This window comes from Leopardus geoffroyi, chromosome C3, assembly GCF_018350155.1.
Source record: "Leopardus geoffroyi isolate Oge1 chromosome C3, O.geoffroyi_Oge1_pat1.0, whole genome shotgun sequence".
Classification (NCBI taxonomy): domain Eukaryota; kingdom Metazoa; phylum Chordata; class Mammalia; order Carnivora; family Felidae; genus Leopardus; species Leopardus geoffroyi.
The window spans coordinates 108,291,280-108,317,237 of record NC_059338.1 but is presented as its reverse complement, the minus strand read 5'-3'; the positions used below and the strand labels follow the sequence as shown (position 1 = coordinate 108,317,237).

Sequence of the window (25,958 nt, the reverse complement as noted above, 5' to 3'; positions counted from 1 at the left end):
GATTATGAAATTTGAGAAACATACTACTTTAACACTACTCATACATAGTTAACATCGTATGTTTTCATGTTGGGATGGAGTTGTTGGGTTTTTTAATTATCATTTTAATTGTGCACAACGGAAAATTACTTAATGGGATATAAAGGAAGTAGTTCTCAAAAGCCTCAAATATTTTTATTTTTCACATAATTTTTTTCCTTGCCCTCATTTATTGGTTTTATCTTCATGTGTCTCTACCCGTTATTTAGATTTCTCCATATGCATAAAGTACACACAGACCCACTGAATACCTCATGAATCGATTTCTTTTATTACAGTTAATCAGGCAGCAAAAGAAGACACCATGGTTTTGAAGATTGGCTCTGTTGCTATGGCTCCCCAAGCTGACAATCCCCTTGGCAGAACTGTCCTCAGGAAAGATATTTACCAGTAAGTTTATTTTCTTATCTTCGATCTTGCAGCAATTTCATCCTGCAAAGAAGTACACTGATCAATAAAACTTGCTTAGTGTGGCCTGTAGAAATACTTTTCATTTGGGATCTTTTGATATTTAAAACCAGGTTTTTCTGATTTTCTTCAGTTGTGGGTTTTTAAATTCATTCAGACAAATCAAGTATTTCTGTGAAGTGTTGATGAATAACAGAATGTAAGTACCAAGGCCCCATAAAACTGAAGAAGCGCAGTTTGGAAAATTTTAGCAGACTTTAAATTTGACCAAATCTCTAATCACATAAGAAACTGAGGTTCGCTCCAGAACTACCACATCCTACTGCAGTCATTTTCTTAATTTAACTATAAGCCATTATTTGAAACGTAGGTCTGTGGATGTCATGTGGATCAAAGCTGTAAAGAAAAGCAAACTTCTAAGGAGAAATTTCACAGTAAACACTTTCTGTGAAAATGCCATGCTCTGGATTTTGTCACTGAGTATTTGCAAACCACACCAAGCATATATGGACAACTAAACTGGTGAACATGTGTAATCAACATGATAAAAATAATACATCATTCATACTGGCACTGCTGCCAGACATAAAAGTGCAGTTGCAAATAATACCAAGTGAGAAAAATCACAGAAGTACAGATGAACAAGTGTCTTATTCATCCTGCTGGTCTGCTTCTCAGATGAGGTAGTGTCATTCTTTTAAAAATAAATTCCTACTGTTCTCCAATAAATGTTACCGTTAGGAAAGATTCTGATCTTTGTAATGCACTTACCACCTAGAGGTTGATAGCAATTTTTACTTTAAGCAGACCTAGGGATTTGATTGTCTCAAATTTTTCCGTTATTTGATATTTTTTTCTTTTGAATTACATATCATGTTCTCTCTCTTGTATTACTTTTGTTGGTAGCTTATAGTATTCATCCCTTAAATAAGTTCTTATTTTGCTAGCTTATGTAGAATCTCAGAATGTGAGAACTGAAGGAGGCCTTTGGAATTTTCTAATCCAGCTGCCTTATTTTATAGATAAGGAAACTGAGGATCCAAAACAATAGCTGTCTCTGGTTAAGTGATGATGATAGACACAAGATCACAACTCATAACTGTTTACTGTCTCAGTATCTAGGGGAAGGATTACAGTAGAATTTTTTCTGGGTGAAAATAATTTAATCTTCTAACATTTGAAAAAGTTTTCGGGTGTATTTATCTTTTATTTTTCATTTCAGAAGTAAGCGGCCCTCAAAGAGGGTCTTACTTATGGTGAAAGAAATATGTTTTCTATTAAAAGATCTTATCACCATCAATAAAGTGAACTCCTTTCCTCCTCTGCCCTCTCCACATTCTGGCTCCTTAGAAGTCATTTGTGAAGATATGGCTCCCTTAGGCCTGTTTGTCATTGCTTTCTTCTCATTGTCCTTGAACTATTTTTTCTCAGTCGCTGTCCGTATTTACTTTCCATATTTTCTTCATACTTATTTTTTCCTTCCCTTTCTGTATCTTTATTCTTTATCTTTTCCTTTTCTATATTTCTTTTTCTTTACTTTCTACCTTCTTTCCCTATCTCGTTTCCTTCCCTGTTTCGCTACCTGAATTATTTTGTAGAATATGGAAATATAAAGCCAAAAAGTAAGTTAAGTGTAAATAACATAGTATCTCTTTTAGATCTTCAGTGCCTCATATCCTGAAACATGCAAAATATATAAAAATATGTACTAAGTACATACAAAGTACAAAAAAGGTACTTTATAGAATAAATGCCCCAGTTTTTTTATAATTGACAAACCAAGGTGCACAGAATTTTTGCATGATTTGCCAAAAGCATACACTTAACTAAAGGCAGAGCATTTCAGAATTTTTTTTATGAATTCCTTTCAGAACTGTTTTTAGATTTGTATTTTTATCATTTAGTCCCTCTCCTTGATCATATCATTTAGTCATTGCACTCTCCCACTGCATATTTTTACTTCCTCTTTCTTTTAATCTGCTCTTAGTGTTTTTTTATTTCTCTCTTGACTTTTCTAACTTCCTCAACCAGATCAGTGGCATCTATAAAAATCCATAACTAACATATTTGATGGTGAAAAACTATATGCTCTCCCTAAGATCAGGAACAAGACAAGGATATCTGCTCTTGCCACTTCTATGTAGCCTTATACTAGAGGTTCTAGCTAGGGTAGTTAGGCAAGAAAATGAAATAAAAGACACCCAGATTGTAAGGAGGAAGTAGAACTGTCTTTTTGTAGATGACATGATCTTGTATATACCAAATCTTAAGTAATCCACTGGAAAACTTTTGGGCAAGTAAGTTCAGCGAGGTTGCAGGATACAAAATCAAAATTATAAAAGTCAGCTCATAGTAACACTAAGCTATGCACTACCTAAAAGTGAAATTAAGAAAATAATTACATTTATAATCGCATCAGAAAGAATTAAATACTTATGAATAAATTTACCAAAAGATGTGCAAAACTTAACCCTTTGAAAATTACAAAACATGGGTGAAAGAAATTAAAGATCTAAAATACATGGAATCATATCCTATGTACAAAGAATCTTAAGATCTAAATACATGAAATAATATCCCATGTGCATAGATCAGAAGACTTAATTAATGTTAGATGGCAGTACTCCCCCAAATAATTTTCATTCATCATAATCCACACATCAAAATTTCAGCTAATTTATTGGCAGAGATTGACAGAACTGGTCCTAAAATTCATATGGAAATTCAGTAGGCCCAAGCAATACTGGAAAAGAAGAAGTTGGAAGGCGGACACATCCTGATTTCAAAACTTAGGATAAAACAGTAGTAATCAAGACAATGGAGTACTGGCATGAGGATAGATACATATAAATGAATGGAATTGAGATTCCAGCAACAAACCATCACATTTACTATCCATTGGTTTTTGATAACCCAAGATAATTCAGTAGTAAAGAACAGTCTTTTCAACAAATAGTATTCGGACTACTGAATATTTACATGAATTTGGACATTTACCTTATACCATACATAAAAATTATGATGTAAATATAAGAGATATAAATATAAGAAGTAAAATTCTGGAATTTATAGGAGGAAGGAAAGGAATAAATCTTTGTGCCCTTGGATTAGGTAATGGCTTCTTTAAAATGACACCAAAAGCTGAGGAGGGGACAAAAGAAAAAAAATAGGTAAGTTCAGTTTTATCAAAATTGTAAATTTTTGTGCTACAGAGAACTCTGTCAAGAAAGTGACAGTCTATAGAATATGAGAAAATATTTACAAATCATGTATCTGATAAGAGACTTGTATCCAGAATACATAAAGAACTCTTACAGCCAATAATAGAAGAACAACCCAATTAATAAATGGGCAAAGGATTTGCATAGATAAATATGCAAAGAAGATATAAACATGGCCAATAAGCACGTGTTAAGATTTTCAACCCAATTAGTCATTAGAGACATGCAGGTCAAAACTATACCCAGTAGGATGGCTACAATAAAAAAGACAACTGATGTGGAGAAATTGGAACCCTCATGCATTTCTGGTGGGAATGTAAAATGGTGCTGCTACTGCGAGAAACACCTCATAAGGTTAAACATAGAGTCATCATATGATGCAGCAATTCTACTCCTAGGTATGTCTCCAAGGTGATTGAAAACTGTGTCACACAAATGCATACCCACAGTGGTCGTAGCAGCACTACTCATAATAGCTAGAAGTGGAAAATACCCAAAGGTTTTTCAGTTGACAAATGGCTAAACACATGTGGTATACTCATGTAATAGAATAGTATTCTGCCATAGAGAGGAATAAAGTCTATGTTTTAACATAGATCAACCTTGGAAACACACAAAGTAAAAGAAACCAGACAAAAAAGTCACATATTATATGATTCTATTTATATTTAAATGGAATAACCAGAACAGACACATCCATTGAGACAGTGGAAGAGTGGTTGCTAAGACAGAAGAGAAGAATGACTGCTAATGGGTATAGAATTTCTTTTTGGGGTGATAATAGTGTTCTAGAATTAGATAGTGGTGATGTGCAATAATTTGTCCAGTGAGTACTTGTACAGTGAGTGAGGTATAGTGAGTGCAATGAGAATATACAAAAAACTAAATTATACACCTCAAAAGGATCAATTTTATTGGATGTAAATTGTATCTCAATAGAGCCGATTGTTTTAAATCAAAGATTGATGTCACAAATTGGTCCAGAGGAATTAAATTCCAGAAAGAGAAATACCTGTTCTAGGTATATGGAGACTGGATGCACTTTTCACCTTTGGAATTATTTGCCTTATCTGCTATAAGCAGGGATATTTTATTGTGGAAAGGAATAAATCAAGGGACATTTATTGGTCATGAGCTAGAGTGACACATTGGAATCTGGAGGAACCCCAAACACACAGTCATCCATAGTGTTTTTTTGTTTGTTTGCTTTTTGTTTTTGTTTTTGTTTTTTTGAGTGTTGGGTGGGGAGAGGGAGCTGGTAAGAAGAAATTGAATATCACAAAGTTTCACATTCTTTAAAAGATAAAGCCATGTTGGAGGTGCACTCTTCAATACAGTAGTCACTAACTACTATGGCTCTTCTGCTTTTAGAATGTGGCTAGTCCAGGGGCACCTGGGTCACTTAGCAGGTCGAATGATGGACTCTTGGTTTTGGCTCAGGTCACGATCCTGGGGTCATGGGATCGAACCCCACGTCAGGCTCTGTGCTGAGGGTGAAGCCTTCTTGGGATTCATTCTCTCTCTCTCTCTCTCTCCCCCTCCCCCTCCCCCTCCCCCTCCCTCCCTCCCCCTCTCCCCCTCTTCTCCTTCTCTCCCCCTCCCTCCCCCCAGCCTCCTCCTTCTCCTTCCTTCTCCCTCCCTCTCCCTCCTTCGCACTCCTTTTCCCTTCCCTCCCCTAACCCCCCTCCTCTGCCCCTCTCCTCTGCTGGCACTCTCTAAGATCAGGTAAGATAAGATACTTTAAAAAAAGAATGTGGCTAGTCCAAATTGAGATGTTCTAGAAGTATAAAATACACACAATATTTTGAGTAATTAATAAAATATCTCCTTAATCTTTATGTTGATTTTATATAATGATAGCAATACTTGGATGTGTTGAGTTAAATACATTATTACAACTCTTTCCCACTGTATTTTTAAACCTTTTTTCAGTGTAACTATTAGCAAATTTTAAGTTACAGAGGTGGCTCACATTTGTGTCTTGCATTATATTTCATATATATATATAATACAAGTCTACTGGGAGAGGCCTACAACAAACACAGGACAAGTCTTGCCCTTGGGACCTTTGAAACCAGAGGCAAATTAAGTTTAAAGCTATAAACCAACCCCAACTTAGCTCAGTTAATGATTGAATCAAAATTATCCCCTGCTTACCCATTCTGCCTGGCAGGAAAATGTGTGCCTTCTCTAGGAGAAATAACCTAACTTGTTTTAGTCTTTTTATATATGATGTCCAATATATAATCAAAAATTATAAAATATCAAAGAAGCAAGGAAATTAGATCCATTATCAGGAGAAAATTTAGCTCATAGAAGAAGACCTACAGATGATTGAGATGTTGGAATAAGTAGACAGGAGTTTTAAATAATTGTTAATAGTATTTTTAAAATGTTGAAAAGATAAAGAGTTCATAGAAACGAGGTCTATTTAAAATTCTAAAATTGAAAAATACACTATCTGTAATTAAGGAGTCATTGGATAGCTATAACAGCAAATGGGCAAAGCAGAAGATAGGATTTAGTGAATTTAGACATAGCTAAATAGAAATTATCCAAACTGAAGCACACAGAGGAGGAAAAAGTGAACACTGAAAAACATGTGGGTCATTGCCAAATGGTCTAATGTATGTATAAGTAGGAGAAAGAACAACAAAAGGCATAACTAAAAGGATAACCCTTGAGAGTTTTCTAAAATTAACAATACTCATTAACCAGCAGACCCAAGAAACCTAGTACCCTATCCTCAATAAAAGCAAAATATATGCAAAGAAAACTACATCTAGGGACAATATGGTCAGTTTACTGAAAATCAAAAATAAAGAGACTCCTCCCTGATGGGCTGAGGGAGAATGCTGAGCAAGGAGAGAGAGAATGCAACATCTGTCTCCCCCAGCACAGGTTCCCAGGTCTAAAATATGTCTGTACCTGGGAGAAAGGAGATGCCTTTACCTTTAAAAAGTTGGGTATTTTCAGGGTGCCTGGGTGGCTCAGTCGGTAGAGTGTCCGACTTTGGCTCAGGTCATGATCTCTCGGTTGATGAGTTTGAGCCCCACGTCAGGCTCTGTGCTGGCAGCTCAGAGCCTGGAGCCTGCTTCAGATTCTGTGTGTCTTTCTCTCTGCCCCTCACCCGCTCACACGCTGACTCTCTCTGTCTCAAAAATACAATAAACATTAAAAAAATAAAAATTAAAAAATTAAAAGGTATTTTCATTATTAAAAAGATGTATGTGAAAATTCAAAAAAATCCTAAATGCAACCAATAAAAAAAAAAAAAAAAACCTTTGAAGGAACAATAGTAAGACTGAAATAACTGAAGATCTTAAATCTGAAGATGAGAAAACTAGGGGACATAGGACCATTCTTTAAATACTTGACGTGTCATGTGTCACAGGGAATAGTTTTATTCCTTTGGAAGCTAAGAACAGACCTAAGATCATTAAATTAGTGAATATTACAATGACAACTTGCAGCTCAGTGGAATGAAGACTTTCAGTTATAAAAGTAATAACAATGGGGCTATTTGTTCTTTATTCATTATTTAACAAATGTTTTTTTGTGAGCCTACTGCACATTAGGCACCTTTCTAGGTATTGGATGAGTGTCAAGACAAAAAATCCTTGCTCTTATGGAACTTATATTTAATGGGGGAGACAGTCACAAATTTAAAATATTCTATAATACTTGTTGTGGAAGCAGGGAAGAAGACAGAAAATGGGGAGTTAGAGATGGACATCATGGCCTAATAAGAGAAGGAATGGCTCACTGAGAAAGCATAAGGATCCTGGAACAGGAGTGTACAAATGAAGCCAGTGGCAGCTGAAGCAGTATATGCCTGAATCAGTGTGGTGAGAGACAGTATGGAGGAAACTTAGAGGCCATTGTTAGGCGTTTGGCTACCATTTTGAGTGGGAGGTGGTTGTGGAGGAAAATAATCAACACATGAAGAATTTTGAAATAATGATTTTGTTGTTTACCAGATATCTACCTGCAAAGGGACATGAAGGGACCACCAGCAAGGACTAAAAATACACATTTGCAAACAGGTGAAATCTGCCTTTAATACAAAGCAGTCACAGTTCAGAAGAACAAATGAGAGTTTGACATTGATCTCTAAAGGAGTCATGTTACGGATTATTTCTGTCATTTGAATTAACTGAATATGTGATATGAAAGTTTTCTGATTTTTGAGGGGTTGATTTCTTCATCAGATGAGAAGCCTTCAGAGAGTTTGAGCTGGAGGAGTGGCAGGATCCAATTTATATTTAAGCAGATAATTCAGGCCAACACGTGAAGAATAGACTGCAGGCAGGGAAGGGCAAGGGTCTGTGACTGTTGCACTAATCTTGGCAGGAGATGATGGTGGTTTGGCTGATGGTAGTGGCTGTGGAGGTGATGAGAAGTGGTCAGATTCTGGACATATTTTAGTGGTAGAGCCAGGAGAAGTTGGAGATGGATTGCACATGGAATTTGAGACAACGGAGATAAGGATAATTCAGTTGTATGGCCTAAGCAACTGGAAAGATGAAATTAACTGAGGGAAGGAAAACTGTGGGAGGATTTAGTTTGGGGTTTGGCAGGTGGAGAACAGGAATTTACATTTTTTTGAAATGTTGACAATCTTAGGAGGTACTGAGCTCCCCCTTGCTGATATAGCAGAGGCTGATCAACCATGTAGAAGGGTAAGAAGGGGTTGGTTATATGTTGAAATAGACCAGTGCTGCTTTTTAAAAAAATTTTTTTAATGTTTATTCATTTTTGAGAGAGAGCATAAGCAGGGGAGGGGCAGAGGGAATGAGAGACACAGAATCCAAAGCAGTCTGCAGACTCTGAGCTGTCAGCACAGAACCCGAAGTGGGGCTTGAACCCATGAGCTGTGAGATCATGACCTGAGGCAAAGTTGGATGCTTAACCATTTAACTGACTAAAGCCACCCAGGTGCCCCTAGACCAGTGCTTCTTAAACTGAATGTATCTGTAAATCACCTGGGGATCTGTTCAAATGCAGCTTTTGACTTGGGAGGTCTGGAATGGGGCCTGAAATTCCCTATTTCCACCAAGCTCCCACATGGTTGCGTAGAACACTGATGCTGGGTGATATTGATGTGCTGCTTCAAGGGCCACACCTTGTGTAGCAGATTAGGTGGTTTCCAAATCTTTTGAACAAACAAGGTTTAAAAAATATTTTAATAAATGCTGATAATTTTTAATGCCAAACATTCAAACACTGTGATAGCAAGTATCTTTCATCCCCACATTTTCCTGTTCCCTAGCAAGTCTGTCCTCAATGGAGTCTTTTTTTAAGTTCAGAGTTTTTACAGATTTGCAGTTGACAGTGGTTGTTACTTTTGGGGTCTATGATTCAGAAAATGTAAAATAATAAAACGTATTAAATTACTGACAACTTACATGAATTTGCACCTCATTAGTCTCAAAAGATCTGATCCACTAGAAAACAACAGAGCATATATAACATGTTATTTATCCAGTGTTCATGCCCAGCTATATGTTTTCATGAATTCCTCTCTTGACCCTCTGCTGTTTTTACCTACTTCCTCCTTTTAGTCTACTGATCTTTCTAGTTTCCAACTACTAATTCCTGCATAAGGTGATCTCCCAGTTTCCTTTTACCTCTTTCTGAGATTCTCCTATGATGTGTTCAACTGTTTTTTTCCCTGACTTACACTGAAGTTCTGAAACACAGTTTGGCCTGATAGATTTCCCTCTGTCTTACACAATCTCATTCCCTCAGAGATGATTCAGGTTCTTGTCTCTGGCTAAAGAGCAACAGAGAAACATTTAGGGATAAAAGGTTAAAAGGCAGATTAAAAAAAAAAAAAATGACCTATGCTGAAAAGTGTTCCTTCATAGGCTGATTTAAGGAAATTAAAATAAGCATTATGAAGTAAACTGTTTAAATGTGTTTGTAACTTAAGCACATTAATGATTTAATAAATTTAGTTATACTTTTTAATGTAAATGATTTATATATATTTTTGGAAACTATGTTCTTCAAATGCTGGTATATCATCTGCAGCTCAGTAACTTGAGAGTTTATGTTTGTTTCTACTAAAAAAAAAATGGATGTAAGTATCAGTCAGGACCTTATGCCATTCTATAGTATACTCACTATAGGAAAATTACATTGGATTTATATTATCTCTACTTCCTAGGACTTACCTAAAAATTTCATTGACTATAAACCTGAATACAGTCTTACAAGTATTTTAACTTAATTTTTATTGTTTTAAATGATGTTTAACTATTTTTTTAAATAAGATAAATAGAATAAATAGCTCTACATCAGTCATTAGAACAGTAGGGATTTTTTGAGACATTCATGCTATCACATTGCATGTATGTATACATGCATTAATTCATTTATTACTTTAATTCACTTATTTTTAAAATATTAATTATTTCACTTATTCAGCAGATATCTACTGAGTGCCTACAGTGTATGTAACACCAATGCTAGAAATTTACTTTTGAGTAGGACTTAATGGTACCTCCCTTCATTGAACTGAAGACCCCAACCATATTATTCAAGTCGATGAAATTACATTGTAAAGCTCTGATAGATTCAATAGCATAGTAATTCACACTTTATCTACAACACCTCCCACAGAGCCTGGATTAATGAAATAAGCAAAATCAGAAGTTATGAACTTGCACCCTAAACTTTTTTGTGTCCTTACGGCATTAAGTCTGTACATCTTCTGAAAATTATCATACAAGGAAAGAATGATTCCGGAAGTTCCATCCAGACAGGTTTCACAGGAAGGAACAGGGAAAAAGTATTCTTCATTTCCATTCAATGATTTTTCTTTTTAAAAGTGGAAGAGAATAGAAACATTGACATTAGTTATTCATGAGTCTATTTAAGTAAATGCATCATTTTTTCAGTATGTTTTAGTGATCTGTTTTTAAAAATCCTTTTATAAATCCTTTTATAAAATATAAATCCTTTCATAAAAATCCTTTAAAAATTGTTTACAATTCAGTTTATCATTATTTAGTAGTCTTGTTATCAAATTAAAATATGAAAAGTTAAAATAGAATTTTTTAAAATAACAAATTGTTGAAATGATACCTTTTTAATAGTAAATCTACCTTTATTTTACTCTTTTAATAAGCCTATATTAAGGTTTTTAAAATAGAAGTGTAGTGTTCATTGTTTAAGTTAATTAATATATGCTATAGAAAATAGAATCCTACTGCTTATTCTGATTGCTGGCTATTTCCTTACTTTGTGGCCATTGTTAACAGGTTGACACTTTTTTAGACCACTTCTGTGTGTCTGTAAGAGAGTGACAAGCCAGCTCTACCTGTCTTAAAAAATGGGGTCTAAATAGTGTTCTGCAACTTGGGTTTGTTTCAACTCAGTATGTTGTAGGCACCCTTCAGTGTCCTCATACTCAGAAATGCTTGCCTGTTTTTGAACCATTTTAGATACAGATCAAGAATCTATTTAAAGACTACTTTTTGTGTCTAGCCAACAAAATGTTCTCCATTATTAAAAAACGCTGTGAAAACTTCTGTAGAACGTATTGTGACGAAGACTTCCAGACTTCAAGACATCACTGTACCTGGGAAACTGTAAAAGGAAAATTGAGTTGTTTCTGTCAGTGAGATAGCTACTGGGTGGTTTTTGAAGAACGAATATATCAGTACCAATAGGAAACTGAAATAATTACAGCTGTTCTTTGTTACCATGTGAATTGAAAAGACCCAAGTGGCTCACAGTCGTCACTACGGTATGAATTAAAATACTGTGGGCATTTGAGCTTTAATGTCCCACTTTGAAACTCTGCTCAGCATCTGTAATAATGCTCAAGTTTTAACATGACAAAATTTCTTTTAATCCAACATGCATCCTCTTCTGTGAGCTGACCTCAGTCTCTATTTCAAGTCTTGCCGGCATTTTCTTACATAAGAGTCTTGTTCAAATTATTGAATATATTTTGTTTACCCCAGTAATGCTTAGTAGGTTCTTTGCTGTGGCCCTTCTTTATGTATGCATTTTCAATTTTCTTGAAATGTACTCTTCTTCCAGATTAGCCTTTCAAGGAGTTTTTATTATAAAAACTTTACATTGGAGAGGTTATGAATTCTTGAAAAATCTTTTTCTTTGGTGTTCAACATCATTAACATAAAAAAATTCCTAAGAATCACATCTTTCTTTTTAATGGCTTGCTTAAATCCTTCTCTTTAAAAAAACAAAAAACAAAAAACAAAAAAATTCATAATTATTTTACTTAGAATGTCTTCTTTCTTTGGCCTTCAATACCAGTGCCTGAGGTACCTTTCTGCAATATAACAGCAGCAGCAGCGGCAGTAATAGCTAACATCTAGTGAGTGCTTCCCTTGTGTCAGGGATTCTACTTGATGTTTCAGTGCAATGCTTACTTCATTATAACCTTTAAGTAATAAGAGTCAAGTATTATGATTGTCTGTACTTTAGACATAGAAACTGATTCTACAGACATTAAGTGATTTCTCCTGGGTCACGCATAAAATAAGTGACAGAACCTGTTTCCATTGTCCATGCTCTTTACCACTACATTTTGCTGCCTGTTACTGAGTTTCTTATAAGATGCTGGCTTTAATTTTTTGATTTGTGAACCATTAGAGACTCTTAAACACAGAGAACAAACTGAGGGTTGCTGGAGGGGTGTATGGGGTGGGTGGATGGGTTAAATGGTGATGGGCATTAAGGGGAGGGCGCTTGTTGGGATGAGCACTGGGTGTTATATGTAAGTGATGAATCACTAAATTCTACTCCTGAAGTCATCATTGCACTACATGTTAACTAACCTGGATTTAAATAAAAATTAAAAGAAAACAAAAGTAGATCTTTAAAAAAAAAAAGATGCTGGTTTTAGTTTAATTTACAGTTAACCAGTGTATAGCTAAGGTTGAACTTAATTTTTTTTTGAAGTTTTGCATTCATATTTCATTAAATTTTATAAGTGTTTAGATATTAGTTTTTTTTCTAACAATATTCTTGTTAACAGTGAGTAAATGGAGGGGCCCTCGGTGGCTCAGTCGGTTGAGCGTCTGACTTCCGCTTAGGTCACGATCTCATGATTCGTGGGTTCGAGCCCTGCGTCGGGCTCTGTGCTGACAGTTCACAGCCTGGAGCCTGCTTTAGTTTCTGTGTCTCCCTCTCTCTCTGCCCCTCCCCTGCTCACTCGCGCGCGCTCTCTCTCTCTGTCTCTCAAAATCAAACATTAAAAATATAAATAAAAATTAAAAACAGTGAGTAAATTGAAACAAACTAATAGGCACAAGTTTTAGTGCATTTTCCTTAGGTTTCCTAAAATATTACAAGCTACGATGCCTTAATATTACAGCTATTAGAGCCATAATTTATGATGAAAACTCTTATAATCCTAGTGTTTGAGTTCTTTGGTCCTTGGATGTACTTGGGCATAAAATCTATTTTGAAAGAATTTTCATTAGGCTGTACTTCTTACTATATGATCTACATAAAATCTCCCCATTAACATTCCTAGCTAATGATTTTGATTGTCATCAAGCTTTTTCTCACATCCGTTTTGAACTGTGAATGAATCATGACCAGATGTAAATATTAACATAGATTTGCTGATTAATAAACTCAGTATATGTCTGTGATTTTTATTTCATAAGATATTTTAAGTGTTTATAAAACATAATGATAAATGTTTACCTCAGTATAATTATTTCTTTAATTCTGTCTCAAAATTATGAAAGAGAAGGAAAAGTTGAAACTCTTTTTTCTTTGTTGTATTTCTTCTTCCCAGAGTATTCTTACATATCACAACTTTTCTCTTAAATTGTGTAGAAGAAGGTATTGATTTTCTTATGTTAAAACAACTGTGTACTGTTTGTTCACATATTTTTCATATGCAAAAGTTATATCAAAGTTAAATAAGCATATTATATGGAGTTTTAGTACCTTGGGCTTTTTTCTCTCACATTCTGTGCAATTGAGAAATACTGTGTTTAAGCTACATATATGAAAATGGGGCTTATAGAATTAGACATATAGATTTGGAAGTCATTTAAGATTATACACAGACTTCCAATGTCATTGCTCTATCATATTGTTTAAAAATTTACAAAAATTTTAATATCTACCCTACAAGACTTAAACTAGTGATTATAACAATCAAATTTACTTCATACATTTTTCTAAAATATTTTATTAAAGAATTTTAAAATACTCAAAACATTTTTTCTTTTTTACTTTTTTTTTAATGTTTATTTATTTAGTTTTGAGAGACGGCACAAGCGGGGGGAGGGACAGAGAGAGAGGGAGACATAGAAATCTGAAGCAGGCTCCAGGCTCTGAGCTGTCAGCACAGAGCCCAACATGGAGCTCGAACCCACAGACTGTAACCTCATGACCCGAGCTGAAGTCAGATGCTTAATCGACTGAGCCACCCAGGCATCCCTCTTTTGTACTCTTAATTACAAAGTTTCTTAATCTTCATCATTTACTTGAGAGAACTATATTCTTCTTATAATTCGACATTTGTAAAGTTCTGCATATAGCTCTTGGTAGGAGCCACAAATATTTGTGGGTCTTCTGAAGTCCCTTCTGGGATTTTATCTGTGACTAATTTATCCCATAGCTTTTTAGAAACTTTGCCAGTTGTTGAATTTTTCAGCCATTTCTTCTTTACAGGCATTTGCTAATCCTTTTTTGGTACATTCAGTACTTAATTGATTGAATGTAGTATTGGGTTTCAGTTTTTCTCCATAGAGAATTTCTTTCTCTTAAAAATTGTCTACAAGCATTATATGAAAACTCCATGGTAATTTTGACTAACTTTTTAAAGACATCTTTTATAAATGAGGCTTCTGACAGGTGTACTCAATCTGTGGCAGTTTCATTTATGGAATTTTACTTTTAAGGAATTACAAACATTAGAGGAGCTGATTCATTTTCAGCTTATCTTAGAAATCTTCTCTTAGAAGATTTCCATTAGTAGTACTCCTCCAACACTTGTTCCATTTTTTGCTTTTTTTTATGGACAACTTGTGCAATAGTGGTTGCTGTCCGCTTCTCACTGTGAGACTGATGTGCTAACCACCCACCACAGTAAGTGTGAAAACATGATTTGTTCTTTTATAATTGATAAGAAAATGTAGCTTTCATTACAAAAATTCATTTTATGGCGATAATTTTGGCAGCATAAGTCTTGACATAAAATACCCATTTTCTAAATGGAAGCTTTACTGAAATCTTGTTAAAGCCGAATTTTTTTTAAACCACTATAAAAAAAAGTCTTAATTTTTTTTTTGACTTTGATATACAATCACATGAGTTATTTTTTAAATTACAGTTTACTAAAAATCAGGACTCAAGTATCTCATTTAAGGTTTTAAATAAAGAGACCTTGATGCAATGCAAGAGACAGGCATTTGCATGCAACAGAATATTTCACCTACATTAAAACCTTGACAGTATCTTTTTGTCATTTTTAACCTTATAATGGTGATTCTGGCTTTTCATAGGGTTAATGTTCCCAATACAAAATAACATTAAATTGATGTAACCATTGAAATTCATGGTTGAAACTAACTTAATTTTGTTAATCTTGTTTTATATGTACATTTCAACAATATATATAGGCCCAAACAATTGTTAATTGAAACAATGTGACCAATAGAAATTCATAGATGAGATTAATATGATTAAAAACTGTGCATGTATGCTTTGAAAAATTGTCTTTATTTACAAACGAGATTATTCTTTTTCTGGAAATACTAATGATAGCCTTTCTTTATTCCTAATGAATATCCAGTTCAAGGGTTGGTATTTCTCTTCTATGTCCTTTTACAATTTCACTTAAAACCTAGCTGACCTTCTACTCTAACTCTGAGCTGTATTTTCCAAATATACTGTAAAGATCAAATTTTGCAAATCTCCATAAACTATGCCCTTCCCCTCCCAACCTTTAATTTCTTTCTAATTTTCTTTCTATATGAATGTTCTCAAAATAACCATTGTTTTGGTTTGGGGCAAGATATGTTTCATATCTGGTGACGTTATGTCCCTAATCTTATAATGCTTATTGTTGGTTTCAGATAACTCTCTCTTAGCAAATCAGAGAGATTGGGATAGTAGGTATTTAGAATAACTTGTCTTGGGGCGCCTGGGTGGCTCAGTTGGTTGGGCGGCCGACTTCGGCTCAGGTCATGATCTCGCGGTCCGTGAGTTCGAGCCCCGCATCGGGCTCTGTGCTGACAGCTCAGAGCCTGGAGCCTGTTTCAGATTCTGTGTCTCCCTCTCTCTGACCCTCCCCCGTTCATGCTCTGTCTCTCTCTGTCTCAAAAATAAATAAACGTTAAAAAAAAAAAAAAAGAATAACTTGTCTAAAAGCTTTGTTCATAAATACTATTGGCAGACTTTTAGTCCCTGTCGTGTTCTTCAGCTGATCTAGTGTGAAGGCTTCGGATTTACATTTGGCCCTCACCAATGTTACTGCGTCTTTTGTGGCTTCCTGTAGCAGGATGTAGGTTTCCATGAATGTATTTCTATTTGTTGCCAAAAGCTACCTCAATAACAGTGTTGAAATGACTCTAAGTTTTACTGTCATAGATTTTGGAATGTTACATTACATGTATTTAACCCTTTTTATTGATATGTTTAGATGCTTTACACTAGAAATTCATGTTGGAAAGAAGTTACAGAATAATAGAATATGTTTAGTTTCATTTCATGACAGTTTTATATTATAAACTTGGAAAATCTATCTTGTATTTCTTTCAGATACATTTTGGTTATATAAAGTATGCTGGATATATAATATATGCATTTCTGATTGTATATTTTCATTGAGGCACTAACATTATCATGTGAAATTATTATCTGAACACTTCTGGGCTTAGAGACAAGCAAGAGAGAGCATAGTTTACCTTTAAGATACTTAGGAAGACTATTTAACAGAACCACTGTCTCATAAGACCGTTCTTTAAAGAACAGTAAAAATTGCTATTCTCTAAGTGTCTGGTGTACAGGAAGAATTACATTTTTTGTCAATTAATAACAAAGATTGAATATTTTAACTAAAAAGTAACCCTCATGTTTATTCTTACAGTTATTCATATAATGTACCCTGTTCATCACCCTGAATGAATTAAAGAGTAGATATAGAGCATAGAAGATAAACAGATAAACGGAGTTTTAAAAATCTGGTGGTGGCTGGCTGCCTCATTCGGAAGATCTCAGGGCTGTAAGTTCAAGCCCCATGTTGGGCCTTGAGCTTACTTAAAAAAATTAAAATCTTCGACCAGCTTTGAGTTTAAGAAACTTGTAAAAGCGAGCTGTAGTGTTCGCCTTGTAATTATGACTTGAGGAAGACCCCTTTTACTCTGTGTTGACTAGGAGTGTCTACTAAGCCCTTTTTATCTTCTCTATATAAATGTAGAAGCTAATACAAATCAAGTTAGAAGACATCTATGCATTCATTTAATATGTATGGTTAATAATAAGTTACCTCTACACATTGTATGAGAAGACTTGCTAACCACAAATAAGATTCTATTACCCAAAAAATACTTGTTTTTTTGCATGAGATCAAGTAAGTTTTTATTTTCTAAAGTACCAATTTAAACAACAGCTTCTATGTACACTTATCTTTATTTCTTATATTAGTGTATATTGACTGAGGTCACTGTCCTTAAACAGTCCAATTATACCTATTTTGTCTACTAGAAATACTTATCCTTTATTTGGAGACCTTGTATCCTCTGTGCTGCAGACAGATATTGTCTCAATCTGAAATACTTTTCTTGCCCATCATTTTTAACATTGAGCTTTGAGCAAAAACTAGATACCTAAAAATTAATCCACATTGACAAAGGTAGAAAAAATTACAAATGAGATTCCAAAATAGATAAAAATTAGCACATAGCTAGTTTTTTTTCTAGTTTGTTCTTTTTTTCATATCTTTATCTTGAGTTATAACTTAAATTTAGGGAAGTGTATTAATTATTTGTATAAGCTTGATGAACTTTTACGTAGGTATGGCCAAGGTACCACCACCCACCACTCCAGAAACTTTTCCTCATTCCCATCCCACCCCGTGCCCTCCACTCCAAAGATAACCATTATTCTGACCTCCATAATCATGTATTCTTTTTTGACATAAGTTGTGAAAACATTTTTTCTCCACATAGCTTATCATGTGTAAATCAACATAGTTTGTGAGCCAGTGTCAAATCACACAATTCAAAAATAAATGATTTTGACCCGAATTAAAGTACAACTTTTAACTTCACTTGGTCATACCTTAATATCAGATTTTCCATGTGAATCTTTAAAGAATGTAAGAAAAACATAAACTCGATGTAAGAAGATGAAAATTTTTTATTAATAGACAACTCTATTCATTAGACATATTCCTAAGATATACTTCAATAACTGTGGTTATAATGTGAGCTTTTGAACCAATTTCTATGAATTTTATTTATTGCTACAGTTATTTAGTGCACGTTGTCATATACATACATACATACATAGGACTTTTGTACATCAGAGTATATAGCTTCTCAAAAGGACATGCCGCTTTTTATTCCAGGACTCCCGTCGTCCTCTAACTGAATTGACTGTCGTCCAGGTATGGGTTTGATAAACTGACACAACAGTGAAAAGAATCCCTGTCCCATGTCAGCTTATCAAACACACTATGGACAGCATGTCTGTGGCATTGAACACATTACCAGTCATTTAAGTTCTGAATAGAAGTCACGAAGCTGATGTTCAGTGAAACACAACCTCAGTATTTCCAGGTGATTTTAAAGAACACCTGATAAAACTGAGGTATAGTACCACAAAACTTGAAGAATAATGCAAAAACTAGGGAAAAAATACATGCATAGAATTAAAGAATTGCAATGTTATTGGTTCAGTTTGGTGACAGAGTAGATGTTAATGAAATATATGATAATTTCTTAATATCCTGTCATCCTGGTTAAAAAAATGTCAAAATATACTATAAACATATTTACACCGTAGAATAACACAGTAAAATCAAATATGTTTTGATTTTTTTAATCCTAGTTAATAGCAGAACAGATGACTCTCAGGGAAAGTTATCTTTCCATCTGGATCTCTATTTTTTTTTCCAACTGAATTTATTGGAAAATGTTCATCCTCAGAAATTTAGCCTTCACCTTGCATAGTGTGCCAGGATCATTTGTTCAGGTTCCAGGCTAAGTATGGGAATATTAAAAAGAGAATCTTAAAATTTATTCATAGTGCCATAAATACTTTCTGATAAGAAGCTAACTTAGAAGATGATTTAGGGCAAAACATGTTTGCTTACATAATGTTCACCTTACTTTACATATTTCAAAACAAAATAGTTAAATCTATAATATTTGCAAGTGAATTTGCCTGATACTACCTCATAAAAATGTGAAAACATTTTTTATATTTATTTTCTATACATTTTAACCCGGCGAAGAGGAAATGACATGATGTGGTTACAGTACCTCATCAGCGGAGCTCCTTTGAGGTGCTTCAAGTGGAAGTGAAGGGAGCAGTGCTGAGCAGAAGGCGCTCTCCTCTTTGGAGAAAACTGCAGTAGCCAAAGAGCTTTTTTAACCAGGGACTACTTTTAAATGTGTCTGGTCACCTCAAAGGATATGTAGAGCATTTCCTGCCAGTAGGATTAGAGGAAGGAAGCACCAGGCCAAAATGTTTGATGTGTGATGTACTGTAATTTCTTTCATGTGTTTGGTGGCTTTTATATGTTGATCAGTGTTCCGCTACCAATTGTGACCCTGGTGTGGTCCAGGTCATTAAAGTTCTATGTTCCTTAATGTATAGGGTCATTAACCATACCTAGGAGCATTATTATAATTAAGGGTACTGTTTTCTTTTAAACTGCCACCTCTCATTTTCATTAAGGTATTTATTTTTCATAATTGGATAATCCTCCTAAGGACTGATTGCCATGAAAGAGATGATTTAGTGCTAGGGACTGCCAATAGTAACATCACCATAGACAGCCCTTTATGTTTCCTCACTTTACCTTATGTACCTGGTTTTTAAATCAGCATTTTCTTCTCACAGTCTCCTACAGGCATATAAATTTCAAGAAGGAAACTAGCCTCAGAGTGTAGTTTTCCTGGGTATGTGAGGTTTAGAGGCACTAAGAATAAGTATTGACAAAATCGCCATCAGCACTATTATACATTTTTAATGAAACAAAATTGACAATTACACATGCTCTTTACTCTTCTAAGATCACCTAGAGCAGTGAAGTGCTAAACCACTATAGCTTTAGGCTGCGTTTCAAACATAAATGAGCAACAGTGGCTGATTATATATATGGCAAAATTTCATAAACATCTAAATGCTCAGCTGTAGAGGACAGGTTAATATAATAATGGTGTATACATGCAGTGAAATTCTAAGTGACCATCATCACAAAAAACGATACGTGTGCCTGTTTATTAACATGAAATATGCTTTAGGTATTTGGTAAGTGAACAAAAGTGTTTTTAAAACTGCATATAGAGTAAGAGCTTATCTACATACATGTTTACATATTAATGGAAAATACCCTGGGGCACCTGGGTGGCTCAGTTGGTTAAGCATCTGACTTCTGCCCAGGTCATGATCTCATGGTTTGTGAGTTCAAGCCCCTAGTCAGGCTTTTTGCAGACAGCTCAGAGCTTGGAGCCTGCTTCCAATTCTGTCTCTCCCTCTCTGCCCAGTTCCCCCCCACCTCCCACTCACACGGGGAAGAAAATACCCTGGATTGTTATACACCAGATTGTCAAAGGTAGTTACCTGTGATCATTGGTCTATGGGAAGTTATTTTCCTTGTTTTTACTGGTGGATATTTTCTAGATTTTTTAGACTAATTTGAATTCTCTAACTGCAGTTTTAAAAAGTAGGAAAAAATGGTAGCTTTATATCCATTCTTTAAGTCTTCAGATAATGTTTTAAATTTTTAGGGTTTTTTTTTTTCTGTCTCCTTAATGTAAAATATATGAAAATATGTTCTTTATTCTTTCATATTTATCTTTTCTATGACATTTATATTTGCTTTTGGGCTCTTTTCTATACTTTTAGTATGAAATCGTTAGGTCGCCCATTAGTTATTCAGCACTCAACAGTGGTGGTGCTCAGGAAATATATGCTTTATTCTGGTGTGTGTGTGTGTGTGTGTAGGATTGCTTTATTTGTTTAAGGAACCAGTTTGATCTTTTCCCCTTGTGCAAGTACCTGGGTATTTTTAGTTTTTGTCTTTTGTCTCTCTTTCAGAGCTGGTGCTGGATATATCTTTAATACATTAATTTAATTGAGACTACAGGCATGTACTAGCTTCCAAACAAGCTCTTTCTAAAATATTGAAATAATAAGTTGTCCTTTTTCCTTAAATTATCAGTTTTATTATGCCATTTGTTAATTTCTTTAAAAATATTTGTGAGTACTTACTATTTACCAGCTGTTAGGTGGATGTAAGGATACATACATAGCATCTAAAAAGTGTAATAAAATTTTTCACCATCTTTACCTTCATGGAACATAGTTTAGTCATCTTTATAATTGGGCTTAAAATATATTAATTGATTTTTTTAAACATCATTTTCTCTAGGTAAAGAAATATATGGTACATTTAAAATATAAAACACTGAATATTTTACATACTTAGTATATTAATGTAGCATTTGCATTTATTTCATCTTGTAAGAAAAGATTTCACTAATATTGTAAATTAAAGTTATTTTCACCATAGTTTAAATCAGTTTCAGATCATGGCTTATGGTGTTAATATTTAGGATCAAAATAATCATGATTATGTTGTAAGCATAATAGTGTACTAAGTAAAAAATATTTTGAAAATTTTTTACTAAAAATATTTTAATAACTAATAGACCTTTTATCAGTAATTTGTGGACAGTATTCAATTGGCTTTATAAAAAAGGTACAATTATTTTCTGTACACTTTTTCATTTTTCCCAACATGTTAAGATATAGATAGACAACATGTATAATTTAAAAACATACTGATGTTGAATGAGAATTCTGGATTTTAATATAATAAAATGATATAATGAATAAATTAGTAAATAAATGTACATAATTGTTAGATAAATTGGTGATAGGAAAGATGCTTATAAGCTACTTTAATACTGTCTTCTCTTACTGGGAGCAGCCATTCTTAGTGAAGGAATATTCTTTTTCTTCTTTTTGGTACCCGAAAGCAGAAAACACATCTTCATTTCTATAAACAGTTATATTTTTAAGGGGTACTTTATGGTGTTCGCAGAAAGAAGAGATTTGAAAATCATCACCAGTTAAACTGGGAGTCATTTTGTAACATCTTTTTAACAGCTGTTTGACCTCATTGATTCTCAGTTCATAAATTTTATTTTGAACACTTTTGTCCCAGCACACATGCTAAGGTGTGAGAAAAATTCTTTTTTCCACCACTTTCATGTCTCAAGTTTATTGGTAAAATATTTTCTAGCTCTTCCATCACTTTGGACCATGTCTTTCTCAGAAATAAGTTTTTAAATTTGAAGAATTCTTTGGTAAAACAAAATTTCAGCTCCTCTAAATCAGTTTCTTTTCCCTTCCCTTTGAGAGAGAAACACATTTGTGTTTTGGTATTTATTTTGTAACCAAAATTCTAAAAACTACCTAATTGTTCTCTAGTTTCACTGTAGTCTTGAGTCCCTATTTTGAGCAACTGTACCTTCATCGTTTATATGTTTGTCTTTGCTATTGCTGAACGTTGTTGTTTCAGGGTTATTTTCTTAAATTGTCACAGTATAGAGCACAAATACTAAAGGTTAAATATTTTTGTAGTCATTGTTCTGTTTATAAAAACTGCTAACTTTACATTGTTAGATTGTTTATATGTTGCTTTAATTCTTCATTTTTCCTTTTTAATTATACTTTAGAAAACGTTGGGGATAATGTACTTAGAAACTGTACTGTAGATTAATATTACTTATCTGATTTTAAGATTATAAAAGAGTATTGTTCCCTGGTATCATTTAAAGCTTATATAAAATTTATTAGAATAAATAATATAACTTAGATATTTTGGTTAAATAGTTCATATTTTGCTAACATCAACAATGTCTTATTATGGCATACTTAACTCTTGATGTACTATTTAGAATAAGTCTATCCCATTTATTATCTCTATATTTTATATTTCTTGCCGTGTTAGGGTGTTGATGACCAAAGTAAATAAAAATATCTTTATAGAATAAAATAGGGTAAAATAATTTTATGTTTTTATTTTCCTGAAGAAGAAAAAATTATCTTCATATTAGGAATGACGTGACATTGTCAGACTTCCTGAGTAAAATTGATAGATTTATTTTCAGCTTCATTAATTTGTGGATACATGGATAAAATACTGTATTTTAAACTCCTATCTATAGTAATATAATTTAAACTTCATTATTTCTGGAAATCTGAATACTGTTCAGTCCAAGATTTAATTAAGATCTTTCTAGAACCTCATCTCATGAGATTAAATTTCTGTAGGGAAAAGTTTCCAAAAGAAGAAGATTCTAATGCCAAGCCTTGGAAAACAAGTCTTGACAGTATGTACACTTATTATTGATAGGAATAGCCTCAGAATGTCCTTGATACAGCATTGCTGTTTAGAATCACAGAGTGTCCTAATTCATATCCATGTAATTAATCACATCTTGATTATAGATGTTAGATAAGGGAGATTTTCTCATAGAGAAGTCTTCTGGGGCTATAGTACCCAGAGGGCATCTCCATGGAAGAGTTACAACTAGTTGAAACCCTTGAAGGATACAATGAATTTTATCAAATATGCCAGGTAGAGGGAAAGAAGGAGTCAAAGAAGGAAGGCAAGTACATTTAGAGACCTAAGCATTCTTCTTGTTGTATCAGAGGATTGATTACAAGGGCATAATGAGAGAGAGGTAGGGAAAAGCGATAGAGATGACCTTGTAGAAGTGTTGAATTCCTGGTTAAGGAGTTTGTGCTTCATTGCCTGGGTGAATGGGGCGGTTCTGAGCATTTCTGATCAGGTTTGCACTATTTTTGGAGAATTAAACACCATGCCAAGCATATAATAGGTGGTTGAAGAGCACAGATTGTGGTACTTGGCTGCCCGGATTCAAATTTCAGCTTTTCCACTTACTAGCAGAATGTCTTTGGTCAACAGAAGGTACTTAACTGTCTAAGTTTCCTAATCTGTAGTATGGGAATAATAATTACACCTACCTAATAGGGTTGTAACGAGGATTACATAAATTAATGCATGCAAAGCATCTGAATTTGATGGGCACATAGTAAGCTTTCAGAAATATTTACTGAATACTTATTTCTATTAGCTGTTATAGTTACTACAGTGAACATTTTTAAAATAATTACTTGGGGCTCAGTCAGTCGGTTAAGCGTCCGACTTCGACTCAGGTCATGATCTCGTGGTTGGTGAGTTAGAGCCCCACATCGGGCTTTGTGTGGATAGCTCAGAGACTGGAGGCTGCTTCGGATTCTCTGTGTCCCTTTGCCCCTCCCCTGTTCACACTCTGTCTCTCCGTCTCTTTCAAAGATAAATAAACATTTAAAAAATTTAAATACTTAATCTGGTTGTGTTGTATTGGTTAAAATGGAGAAAGGATTACACCTTTAGTCCTTATGCACAGTTAAGTAAAATATCACTGACAAACTGAGACAGTGTAATTTTTTTACATGCCACAAAAACCATATCCTGCCTTTATCCAACCTACTCAGATGGTTTATATCACTTTTAAAATTCTCAGATAATTTCCAGTTTGTTGTTTAAGCCCTATTTAATACTAACATTTCATAGCATTTTATAATTTACAGCATACCTTTACACGTTTTACCTCCTTTTTACAGCATACTTTCACACGTTTTACCTCCTTGGATTTTCACCTCATCCCTTGACACTCCTTGGTACTATTACTCACATTTTATAGTAGAGAAAACGAAACTCATGGTTGTCCAAGATCATACAGCAAGATGGAGCTCTTAATTACCACACTGTAATTCTGCTTGGCCCTTTTTTATTATTCAAGTATAATTAACACACAGTATTATGTTAGTTTCAGGTGTACAATATAATGATTCAGCAATTCTATATGTTACTCAGTGCTTATCATGATAAGCATCCAATATGGTCCAATATGAGAATCGTCTTCACCTATTTTACCCATTCCCCCCACCCACCCACCTCCTCTCTGTCAGCTATCAGTTTGTTCCCTATATTTAAGTAGATGTTTTTTATTTGTCTCTTTTTTTCTTCATTTTATTTCTTAAATTCCACAGATGAGTGAAATCATACGGTATTTGTCTTTCTCAGACTGATTTACTTAACTTAGCAGTATACCCTCTGGGTCCATCATGTGGCTGCAAATGGCAAGTTTTCGTTCTTTTTTATAGCTGAGTAATATTCCATTTTATATGTATACCACATCTTTATCCATTCATCTATCAGTGGACACTTTGGTTGCTTTGATATCTTGGTTATTGTAAATAATGCTGCAAAGGAGTGCATATATCTTTTCAGATTAGTATTTTTGTATTCTTTGGGTAAATACACAGTAGTGGAATTACTGGATCATATGGTAATTGTGTAATTAATATCTTGAGGAACCTCCATACTGTCTTCCATAGTGGCTGCACCAGTTTGCATTCCCACCAGTAGTGCCCCGAGGGTTCCTTTTCCTCCAATTGTCACCAACACTCATATTTCTTGTGTTTTTTATTTTAGCCATTCTGACAGGTATGAGGTAATACCTCATTGTTGTTTCGATTTGCATTTTCCTGCTGGTGATGTTGAGCATCTTTTCGTGTGTCTGTTGGCCATTTCTGTGTGTTTTTTGCAGGCCCTCTGCCCATTTTCTAATTGGGTTATTTGGGGGATTTTTTGGTGTTGAGTTGTATAAGTTCTTTATATATTTTTACTATTAATCCTCTATCAGATATGTCATTTGTAAATACCCTCTTCCATTCAGATTGCCTTTTTGTTTTGCCTTTTGCTGTGTAAAAGCTGTTTATTTTGATGTCCCAGTTCAATTTTGCTTTTAACATTTAAACATTTAAAGAAGAATTAATACTGATTCTTTTCAAACTATTCCAAAAACTAAGAGACCAAGAAGAGCTTCCAAATTCATTCTGTAAGACTAGCATTACCCTGACACCAAAATCAGCTAAAGACACTAAAAAAAAGAAAACTGCAGGCCAGTATCTCTGATGAACATAGATGCAAAAATCCTCAACAAAGTATTAGTAAACCTAATCCAATACCGC

At 34.2% G+C, this 25,958-nt stretch overlaps 1 protein-coding gene and 1 long non-coding RNA gene across 11 annotated transcripts in view; one reads left to right on the top strand and one right to left on the bottom strand.

Moving 5' to 3' along the window:
- VPS13B (vacuolar protein sorting 13 homolog B) overlaps positions 1-25,958 on the top strand; it is an 811,203-nt gene that overhangs the window by 478,474 nt on the left and 306,771 nt on the right. For all 10 annotated transcript variants that reach the window (XM_045454090.1, XM_045454093.1, XM_045454091.1 and 7 more), the window contains one exon: positions 318-429. In XM_045454090.1, coding sequence (XP_045310046.1) covers positions 318-429 — 112 coding nt within the window. The remainder of the gene's footprint in view (positions 1-317; positions 430-25,958) is intronic.
- LOC123585686 lies at positions 288-20,314 on the bottom strand. The gene is made up of 3 exons (XR_006706368.1): positions 19,160-20,314; positions 10,366-10,493; positions 288-471 (listed from the first exon to the last, which is right to left on the bottom strand). It is a non-coding gene; the product is annotated as an uncharacterized LOC123585686 (long non-coding RNA).